Source organism: Ursus maritimus, unplaced genomic scaffold (genome assembly GCF_017311325.1).
Source record: "Ursus maritimus isolate PB19 unplaced genomic scaffold, ASM1731132v1 scaffold_27, whole genome shotgun sequence".
Taxonomy (NCBI): domain Eukaryota; kingdom Metazoa; phylum Chordata; class Mammalia; order Carnivora; family Ursidae; genus Ursus; species Ursus maritimus.
This window is the reverse complement of record NW_024425230.1, coordinates 26,302,310-26,313,513: the sequence shown is the minus strand read 5'-3', so window position 1 is coordinate 26,313,513 and position 11,204 is coordinate 26,302,310. Positions and strand designations below refer to the sequence as shown.

General features: G+C 51.6%; 1 protein-coding gene across 1 annotated transcript in view; it reads left to right on the top strand.

Moving 5' to 3' along the window:
* Positions 1-250: 250 nt before the first annotated feature.
* ACSBG1 (acyl-CoA synthetase bubblegum family member 1) overlaps positions 251-11,204 on the top strand; it is a 47,620-nt gene continuing 36,666 nt past the window's right edge. Inside the window, exon 1 of the mRNA XM_040642915.1 lies at positions 251-349. Coding sequence (XP_040498849.1) covers positions 288-349 — 62 coding nt within the window. The 5' untranslated portion in view covers positions 251-287. The remainder of the gene's footprint in view (positions 350-11,204) is intronic.

Below are 11,204 nucleotides of genomic sequence, written 5' to 3'. Positions count from 1 at the left end.
GCTTCATTGAAATTCCCCTCGCCTCCAGTGAAACAAAACCGCGAAGAAAAGGAAAGTTTTCATCCTGAGCAACTTCTCCTCTGAGGAGCGATTCTGAGCTTCTAAAAATAGAGAGGAAATGGGCCTCTTTGGGCCGCTCCAGTCGCCGCCTCCTGGCCCGAGCCCGCCCCTGCTGCCCACTGAAGGCCAGCCTCTCCCCCAGTGGGGCTCCGACCTCTTGCGCCGGTGCCCGCGGCAGATGCCACGCAGCTCCGTAACTGGACGCGGCTGCCCCCGAGGACCCCAGCATGCCGGACAGCGCAGAGGCCCCACAGGCCAGCCGGCCCACCCAGGAAAGCATGGCAGTCAGGTGAGCCAGAGGTCAGCCCGGTGTCCGTGCTCTGGGCTTGGCTCTGCCTGGTGGACCTGTGCGAGTGGCTCCACTGTCTGAGCCTCAGTCTCCTCATCTGGGAAATGGGAGGAAGGGTCTGCATGAGCCTGGAATGAGCGCTGGCTGGGACATCAGTCATTTGAGCTGCTACTTGTGTCCACTTCCCTGTGTGGCCAAGAGGGGCTCAACCAAAAAGGGAGCTGCCCCTGCCCAGGGGCTGCAGTGGCGTAGGGGAAGGATCCTTCCGTCCTTAGGAACCCTTCCCTGTCTCTCCCAAGGGGCCTTTGGGGTCAATAAGAGGCAAGGATGGGGAGAGCTCTAGCTGGCTGTGTGACCTTGGCAGGTTCCTGCCCCTCTCTGGGCTGCAGCTTCCCCAAAGCCCTTGCACTGCGCCTGGTCTACTAATCTGCAATTCAGAGGAAGCAGATTCCAGCAGTCAGATGTGCCAGCGCCCACTCTGGCCCAGGCCCTGTCCGTCCAAGGGGCAGGGCCTCCTGAGAAGCAGGGACCGAGTCCCAGCTTCCGAGTGCCCCAGCCAGGAGGCAGGGAGACGGCAGACACCCTCCAGAGTCCAGACATCCCTGCTCTGTGCCCAGAAGGGGCACTGGCCGAGGGGGAAGGAGAGACGCTTCTCACTGGGGGCTCTGGCCACGCTGGAAAGACGTGAAGGAAGTCAGGGACTTGGGGAATGGGAGAGGTCGGGGCAGCTGCAGGGTGGAACGGGACGAGGACGAGGGGTAATTGCCAGGTCTGAGCCCCTGTTTGAGCTCCAGAGTGCATGGCCGCTGGCGGGGGTATGAGGATGGAACGAATGTTAACAAGCCTCAGAGACAGAGGCCCCTCCAAGGGCTGGGTGCTGGGTCTCCAGGGCACCCTCCAGAGACAGGGGGTCCTTGCCTGCAAGGCCTGGGGGCAGGAGGTCCAGCCTCCCTCCCTGGACACGGGCCACACACAGAGGGTCAATAGGCCGCTTCAGGTGAGCTGGCCGGAACTTCCTCACCCAGGGGTAGTTTCTGGACTGGTCTGCGCACGGGTCGTCCTGCCACTTCCTCTCCTTCCTGGGGGCAAAGCGCTCATAGGCACGCCTCGAGAGCTCAGTGCTTGTCAGGAATCACCAAGCCCTGCTGGTTCTCTGGGTTCCCTGTGCCCGCGAACGAGCAGTCAAGGTGGGGGTCAGGAGCCCAGTGTTTTTGAGGTCCACCGAAAAGGCCCATGGTGACTAGGGGGCAGGGGGTCCTGGGCACCTAGCAGGGGTCCACGGAGGCTGAACCCGCTTTGCAGCCTGCCCGAAAGGGAGGCTGTCAAACGGGGACAGGGCCCCTGTCGGGGAAAGAGGGCCAGAAACCCAGAGCTGGAGGACCTGCCCCTCTGCTTTCTTGCTTAGAGACTTTGGGTAAGTTGTCTAGCTTCTCGGAGCCTCAATACCACCCTCTGTGCCAACGAAGTCAGAGCGCCTGACCCCCATTGACCTTGCAGAGAAGTTGGGCAGATCCTGTTAGCTATGAGCCTGTGTGGGTGGCACGGTTCTGGAAGCAGAAGGGCCACCCTCCCAGGCAGGGAAAACGTCCTGGCAATGCGGGCAACTCTCTTAGCAGCACCGGGGGGCGGGGGGTGGGGGTCTGGGTTCCCACCCCACTCTGCTCTGGACCGACTCTGACCCTGAGCAAGAGGGGGTCCCCTCTGTCCGACGGGGAGCATACTCCTGCTCTCCAGCTCTGCAGAGTGGCTGCGAGGAACCCCGGGCTGATGTTGCTCTCAAGTCAGGACGGTTACAGCTGCTTTCAAGCTCCTCTCCACCCCTCCGCCCTGCAGCCCCGGAGACAGCGGGCCTGCGTTCCTCCAATAGCTGGAGAGGGACCTTATCTTCCCACCCCCTTCCCAGGATTGCGGAGGGGAGGACTGGAGGTCGGGGGAAGGCAGGAACTGAGAGCCGGAGGAGAGTTGGCACACCAGCCCGACCGACGTGCATTCTGTTTTGTGCCAAGCCAATGGCAGGGCTGGCTCTGGGTGGTGTGGGCAGGGTCCGGGGGGAGAGAGCCAGGCCAGGGCCAGCAGAGCTAGGAGCTGCAGGGCTGGAGCTGCTCTGTGCCCTTTGAGGCTGTGGTGCTGGGCCACGCCAAATGTCAGGAGCACCACCGAGTGTGTCCAGAGCCCCTGTTAGATTCTCTGTCCCGTGTAGATGCCAGCCTCCCTGAGCCTCGAGAAGCCCGGCTTGGAGGAAGGCCTTCAAAGGAACCAGGGGAAGGGGCAGTTCTGGGTCTGTAAGGTTGTGGATGCTCAGGGGCAGGCAAGGGCACCGTGTGGACTGACGGTGTGGGTGTGGAGGAGTCACAGGTGCCCTCAGACCGGTCAGGTGGGGCCAGGCTAACTTCTAGGTCTGGACGGGCCAGTGTGGCCAGATGGGGGGCAGCCAGGCGCGAGGGCGGCCGCGGCCGGAGGAGGAGCCCCTGAGGAGCCCCTGGTAGCACAGAAGCAGCAGAAGCAGAGGAGAGCCCAGTCTGGGGGGAGAGGAAGCCAGCGGGGCGGGCTGGAGGCGGGAGGCCAGGAGACGGGAGCCTGCAGGGCCGAGTCTGGTCCGGGGAAGGATGGTAAATTGACCACACTTCCCCTGGGCTCCCAGCAGCCCCTCCCAGCACTGCCACCCCAAGACTGGGTGCAGAGAGGAGGCGTCTGGGGGTCGGGGATGTGGGGCAGGCCTGGGGGCTGCTGCAAGCCCAGGGAAGGAGGCTGTTCTCACTGACAGAGCTTTCCAAGGAGGACAAGGGGTGAGCTCCCCATCTCAGGGATGTGCAAGCCTAGGAGGGACAGTCAAAATGCAAATACTAGGGGAAGGATAGAGGCATTTTAAAGAATACGGCACATCCAGTGCCTTCCGGTTCTCCCCAGCCTCCTGCCTGCTTCCCCACGGTACGAAACACGGCTGTGGCGGGGGTTTTCGTTTTCGGTTTTGGTATCGTTATTGTCTTTCTCTGCTTTCATACATACACGTTCGTCTATTCAAAACCGTTCATTGTTGACTAGGTCGGGCGCCGTGCTAGGCGCTGCACGGTATCCTAGAAAACAAGGCAAGTTCTGACCCAAGGAGTTTACACCCGTGCAGCAAAGCCCACATCAAACAGTGATTGCACAACGACTTGTGGAATTGTAATTGTGGTCAGTGCCACGAAGGAATTAAGAAAAAGGGGGGAATGTAATCAGTGCCACCAAACTGTATACTTCAAAACGGCTAGAATGGCACATTTGTGTTATGTATTTTATCGCAATAAAAAGTACCTTTAAAACGTTGGGAATTTTTTTAAAGAAGTTCTGGACAGCACGTAACGGATGTCCAACCTAGGTCCGGGGGGTTGGAAGGCTTCCTTGGGGAAGCAACACTTACGCTGAGACCTGAAAGATGAGCAGGGGTGATTGGGGAAGAACCTTCTAGGGAAAATGCACAGCACGTGCAAAGGCCCTGAGATGGGGAGGAGCTCGTGGTGTCTGAGAATCTACACGGCCAGTGGGCACGGGACGGAGAACTTGGGAGTGTGCGTGCCCCAGGAAGGTGTGCCGCTGGTACCAAGAGCCCTTGGACAAAGGGCACATCTGGAGAGTCAAAGTCCCCGGTCCCACACGTCTGAATACAGATCCGGATGTCTTCGGGATGCAGGTCAGCCCAGGCCGGCCCTGGGTCCTTGCGGGGGATGCCAGCTTGTTGGCTGGGGACAGCAGAGCCTAAGCTGGCCTGGAGTCAGGAGGCTGGGCCCAAAGCTGACTCACTCTGTCCCCAGGCAAGCCCTCGAATGGCAGACTCTCAGGTCAGTGGGGTTTTTTTAGGTCACTGAGTCTAACCGACTCTGTCACAACTTTCACATATGATCAACCTACCCTGGCTTGAATACCTCCAGTGATGGGGAACTCACTACTTCCTTCTTTGTCCCTGCAAAAGACATGGTTTCATTTAGAGAAAGCCCTACATCCCCCTGGGTCCTGGCTCCAGTCTCTCCTCCCACGCAGCCCTGGCTCCTTGCGAGGGAGCTTATGAGGGATGCTTGAGGTCAGGGCTGGGACGGTGCTTTGGAAACTGTGAAGGTCATGACCACGAGAAGGACCTCTAGGACCTAGCTCGGACTCTGGCCCCAAGAAGCTGTAAAATAAGACTTTACGTCCGCAGACTCTAATAGGTTGTCTGTTGTGTATAAATGGAAGCAAACGTTTCCTATCGCGCCATGCACAAAGACGAGTGTAGCTTGATGCCTCGTGACAACGAGCGTATGCTCCTGTGCTCAGCAACGCGGTAGGGCTACGGAACATTTCAGCAGCCTAGAACGTTCTTGCACTCCCTGACCCTCTTAGGTAAGCCGCCGGTTCGCACCCACGCGGCCCCAGCCACTCCCGAACGTCGTGGACGTGGGGTCGCACAGCATGTGCCGTCTCGGCCTGGCCCCTCTCGCTCACGGTGAGATCCACCCCGTGACTAAGGGTTTCGGCAGCTCATCCTTTGTGCCGCGCGGCGGGCTCTACTCCAGGCTCTCCCGCGGTCGGGTTTCCCGTTCTTCTGCGGAGGGCGTTCGGGCTGTTTCCAGTTTGAGGATTTTATGAATGAGCTGTAACGAACATTCTTGTTTAAGGTGTTTCGTGACGTGCGTGTTCCTCTTCTTGGATCAGCCCCTGGGGCTAGCCGCTGGCTCAGGGCCGGGGGGACATTTGAAGAAGCCACCAGACGTTTTCCCTCGTGGTCGTACCGTCGTGCTGGCATTCTCTGCTGCCCCACGCCTTTGTCCGCGCCGGGAGTGGGATTCTTCTGACCGCTAGCGTTCTGCTGGGTGAACGGCGGAAGCTCCTTGTGGTTTCAGCTTCAGTGTCCCTGACAGTGGTGTTGAGCGTACGGGCAAGTGCTCACTGGCCATTTGTCCACATTCGCTTGTGAAGTGTCGCTTCACACCTTTAGCCCATTTTGTAATTGGGTTCTTAGTCCTTTTGTTCTCGTCCTTCATATATTCTGGAAGTCAGTGCCTCAGTAGATCTATGTATTGCAAATATTTTCTCCTGCTTTGTGGCTTATCTTCACTTTCTTAATGGTGTCTGGATGAACAAACATCTCTCTGATAAAATCCAATGTATCTACTTTTTTCTTTTGTGGTGAGTGACACTGTGTCCTCTCTAAGAAATCCTTCTATGCCAAGGTTATAAGATACTTGTGTTTTTTTTTAAAGATTTTATTCATTTATTTGACAGAGAGAAACAGTGAGGGGAGAACACAAACAGGGGGAGTGGGAGAGGGAGAAGCAGGCTTCCCGCCGAGCAGGGAGCCCGATGCGGGGCTCGATCCCAGGACCCCGGGATCACGCACTGAGCTGAAGGCAGACACTTAACAACTGAGCCCCCCAGGCGCCCCTGTAAGATACTTTTCTATGTGTTCTTCTGAAAGATTTATAGTTTCAGCTTTTACAGTTAGATGCACGATCCCTCTCAAATTAAATTTTCTCCACATATTTATTCAGTTATTCAAGTGCCATTGTCAAAAATAATTTTTTTTTTACAATTAAGCTGCCAAAGCTCCTTTGTTAAAAAAAAAAATCAATTGACCAGATATGTGTGGGACTATTTCTGGATTTTCTTCCACCGAGCCAGTCTTCTATCCTGACGTTTGTGCCATACTGTCTTCTTTGCCTTGGCTGTAGCGTAATCTTGAAGCCAGGGGTCTTAGTCCTCCGCGTGGTTCTGTTCTCCTGTTTGGGCTAAGTCCAGTGCCATCAGCAGCCTCTAAGATATTCTAGGACTCTTGCTTCTGGATTCTGTGCAATCCCCCGCCCCTGGATGTGGGCGGAACTAGTAACCCCTTCTAACAAGAGGACTATTGCAAAAGTGATGGGAATTCACTGCCGAGCTTTGGTTGCAAAAGGGCCACACTTTCACCGTGACGGCTCTCCTTCATTTCCTTGCTCGTTCTGAGGGAGAGGCCCCTGTGGCAAGGGCCCAGGGAGACCTCTGGCCAACAGCCAGAGAGTCGCTCAGTGCAACAATCTGCCAGGGACTGAACACCCACGTGAGTGAGCTTGGAAGCAGGTCCTCCCCAGTTGAACCTCCAGACGAGATGCAGCCCGGCTGCCAGTTTGATCGTGGCCCATGGGTGGCTTCGAGCCAGAGGCGCCAGTGAACCCACACCAGACTCCTAACCCACGGCAGCTGTGAAGTAATCAGTGCTTGTGTTTTTAAGTCCCTGCATTGTAGGATACGTGTTAGGTAACAATAAATTACTAATATACTCACTCCTTTCTGTTCTCATGCAAAATTTAGAACCATCTTGTCAGTCTCTACAGAAAAGACTGTTGGAATTTCGACGGGGAATGAGGGAGACTCTTGTGATCCACGAACATAGTCTGTATTTTCATTTATTTAGGTCTTTGATTTCTCTCATCTGTGATTCGTGGTTTTCAGTGTAGATTTCTTGCACACTTTTTCTTAAATTTGTTCCTAAGAATTGTATGCGTTTTGATGTGATGTGGTTGTATTTCACACTTAATTTTCTAACGTTCGTTGTTGGTATATAGTAATACAATTGATTTTTTAAATTATTGACCTTGTATTCTGAGATCTTACTCAATTCTTTTATTAGTCCTACTAACTTTTTTGGGAGGCCCCTTGGGATTTTTTGTTTGCACAGTTTTGTTATCTGTTAATAAAGCTAGCTATACTCCTTCCGTTCCAGTCATTTTGCCTCTAAGTCCTTCTCGCCTTCTTGCCCTGGCTAGCACCTCCAGTGGAACGTTAAATAGAGGGGACACCCTTGCCTGTTCCTGGTATCGTTGGCATTGCCAGGGGTCTTCATTCCTTTCTGGAGATTTGTACTCCTTCTGGGGCAATCCCCTTCAGCCTCAAACCAGTAACGATTATTTATTATTTCTCATGGGTTCCATGGGTCAGTAGTTCACAAGCTATTTAGCAGAGCAGCTCTGACTCAGGGTCCCTGGAGGTCACAGTCAAGACATCAGCCAGCTGGCAGCCATCTGGACTTGGAGGACCTGCTTAGGGCTGTGTTTGTTTCCTGTGGACACTGTAACAGGTCAGCACAAGCCTGGTGCCTTCAGACAGCGGACATTTATTCTGAAGTTCTGGAAGCCACGCTTCACTGAGCTCAAGTCACAGTGTCAGCAGGGCTGTGCCCCCTCCAGAGGCTCTCAGGGAGCATCCGTCCCTCTACTGTCCCATCTTCCAGCGTTCACCCTTGACCTGTGGCTGCACCACTTCCATCTCTGCCTCTCTCCTGTGTGTGTCTCCCTCTGCCTGGTTCTTATAAGAAGATGTGTGATTGCATTTAGCGCACACCTGAAGAATCCAGGCCGTTCCACCTGTCTTAAGATTCTTAAGTTAATCACATCAGCAGCATTCTCTTTTGTTGTGTAAGGTAATAGTCGCAGGTCCCAGAGAGGAAGCAGTGGATACGTTGGGGGGGAAGGGTTTCAATTTACCACTTTGGTTGCTGGCCAGAGACTTTAGTTTTGCCAGTGGACCTCTCTGTAGGCTGCTTGATGTCCTCTTGACTCGACAGCAGGTGGCTGCACCTGGGGTCATCCCAACGTCTTCTTTACTCATCCTTCAGGTGCCCGAGGTGGGAAGACTCAGAAAGCTCAGATTTAGGATTTAGAAGCTGGGCTCCTCAGCATTTCTCTGTATATCTATGTGGTGCCTTCACGTGGTCTCCTTCCTGGTGGCTTCAAGGCAGTCAGACCTCTGATGTGCTGGTCAGGGACCCAGAAAGCATGTGTCCTGGGAGTCAGGGAAAACCATGTCACCTCTTAGGATCCAGCCTTGGAGACCACATAGCGTCACTGCTACTACATTGTATTTGGTGGAAGGCCACCACGTCTCCGAGGAGAGGGGAGTGGGACTCAAGGCCCTGCAACGAGCACATGAGAGGATTTGCAGACCTGATTTCAAGCCGTCACAGACGTGTGCTGGGAACTCCTCCCACCTGTCATTTAAAGGAGATGTCTGTCACCACTTCATCCTTGTTTTGAAAGCTACTTTCACTGGAAAGAGTGCCGAGGTAACCATTTACTTCAGCACTTTCAAGTATACCGTCCCAGGCGCCCCCTGTCTCCTTTTACTTACAGGAAGTCAGTCATCGTTTCTATTCCTGTTTCCTGTCAGGTGACAGGTTTTCTCCTCCACCTGCCTTCGTGGCTTTTACAACATTGTGATTTTCAGCAGTTTCACTGGGATGGATTAAAGTGTGGGTTTACGTTATTTCATTTTATTTAATGCAGGTTAGGCTCTGTCATCATGTGTGACTTCTAGGTTTTTCGTCTAGAATTTGTATGCTCATGTTTTTACCAAATGTTGGGGGAAAATGTGACATGATTTTTTTCAAATTGTTTTCTGCCCTCTTCTCTTTCTCCTTCTCAGGGACTCCAATTAAATGTATGTTAGACCATTGGATGCTGTCTCACAGGGCACTGAGGCTTTGCTCATCTTTTTAAATTGAGATATAATTTATCTATCATACAATTCACCCATTTACCCGTAAAATTCAATAGTTTTTAGCATTTTCAGGAGTCGTGCAGCCATCACCACGGTCACTTTTAGAACATTTTTGTCATCCCCAAAAGAAACCCTGAACCTCTTCGCAGTTACTTCCCATTTCCCCTCAAGCCCCCAACCCTGGGCAACCACTAATCTGCTTTTTGTCTCTATTATTTGCTTCTCCTGGGCATTTTACGTCAGGGGCCGCGTGTATCACCTACTGTGAATGGCTCCTTTCACTAAGCATGTTTCCATGATCCAGCCATGCTGTGCTTCCTTCCTCAGACGGCCCGATAACATTCCAGGGCATGGATGAGCCCCGTTCTGTTCACCCACTCATCAGCTGGAGGACATTTGGGGTGTTTCCACTTGGTGGCAATTATGCACGATGCGGCTGTGAACACATCTTCAAGTGTTTATCTGGACATGTTTGTATTTCTCTCAGGTACCTACGTGGCGGTGGAACCACTGGGTCATAGGATGACTCTGTGTGTAACCTTTGAGGACCTGCTAGACTGTTCCCCATGGTGACTGCACCACCTCGTGTCCCCAGCAGCCATGTGCGAGGGCTCTGATTTCTCACACCCACCCAACACTCGTCATTACCTACCTTTCTGACTACAGCCATCCTGGAGGGGGAGGTGGTACCGCCGTGATTTTAACTTCCTGATGGCTGACTGTGCTGAGCACCGCCTAACGTGACTGTTGTCCATTTGTGCATCTTCTGTGGGCAAATGTCTACTGAAACCCTTGGCCTGGTTTTAATCAGGTTACTTGTTATCTTATTGAGTTGTAAGGGTTCTTTGTATATTCTACATGTAATTCTCTTATCAGATATATAATTTGCAAATGTTTTCTCCCATTCTGGGGGTAATCTTTTTGCTTTATTTATGGTGTCCTTTGAAGCACAAGAAGGCTTAATTTTGATGTGGTCAAATTTATCTGTTTTTCTCTTGTTCCTTGTGCTCTTGACATCATATCTCAGAAGGCTGTGCCTAACTCAAGGCCCCGTAGACTTATATTTTCTTCTAATGGTTTAAGTTTTAGTTCTTACCATTAAGACTTCGATACATTTTTTTTTTAAGATTTTATTTATTTATTTAACAGAGATAGAGACAGCCAGCGAGAGAGGGAACACAAGCAGGGGAGTGGGAGAGGAAGAAGCAGGCTCATAGTGGAGGAGCCTGATGTGGGGCTCGAACCCAGAATGCCGGGATCACGCCCTGAGCCGAAGGCAGACACTTAACCGCTGTGCCACCCAGGCGCCCCGCCTTCGATACATTTTTACTTAATTTTTTGTGTGTATGGTGTGGTCCAACTTCATTCTTCTGCTGTCTCCCAGCTGTCCCAGAACCATTTGTTGAAAAGACTATTCTTTCCCCTACTGCATGGTCTTGGCGCCCTTGTTGAAAATCAGTCATCTGTATATGTGAAGTTGAGTTCTGGATTCTACATCCTGTTCCATTTATCCATTCACCAGTACTTCATTGTCTTAATGACTGTAGGTGTGTAGTGTGTTCTGAAATCAAGAGGTGTGAATCCTCCAACTTTGTTCTTTTTCAATATTGTTTTGACTATTCTGGGTCTTTTGAATTTTCATATAAACTTTAGACCAGCTTGTTAATTTCTGCAAAAAAGTCAGCTGGGATTTTGAGAGGAATTATGTTGAACTGTAGATCAGTTTTTTTGGGGGAGTATTGTCATTTTAAAAATATTAAGTCTCTTGATCATGAGATGACTTTCCATTTGTTTAGATCTTAATTTCTTTCAACAATGTTTTTTTTTTTTTAAAGATTTTATTTATTTATTTGACAGAGATAGAGACAGCCAGTGAGAGAGGGAACACAAGCAGGGGGAGTGGGAGAGGAAGAAGCAGGCTCATAGCAGAGGAGCCTGATGTGGGGCTCGATCCCACAACGCCGGGATCACGCCCTGAGCCGAAGGCAGACGCTTAACCGCTGTGCCACCCAGGCGCCCCTTTCAACAATGTTTTGTTATGTGTAATTTAAAAAATCTTTTCTCTCTCTATTCTTTGGATTGAATAATTTCTATTATTCTGTCTTCAAGTCCACAAACTTTTTTTTTTTTTTGATAGTTTCAAATCTGCTGTTAAGCTCATCTGGTAAGCTTTTCATTTAAGAGATTGTACTTTCTTTATACTTTCTATTTTCATGTGGCAATCCTCCATTGTTCATCAATTACGTCTGTATTTTTTCTTTAAATTATCAAACATGTGTTAGTAACTGTTTTAAAGTCCTTACATGCTTATTCCAACATCTGTGTCCTATCTGATTTTATTTCTATTGACTGCCTTTTTTCTCAATTTTGG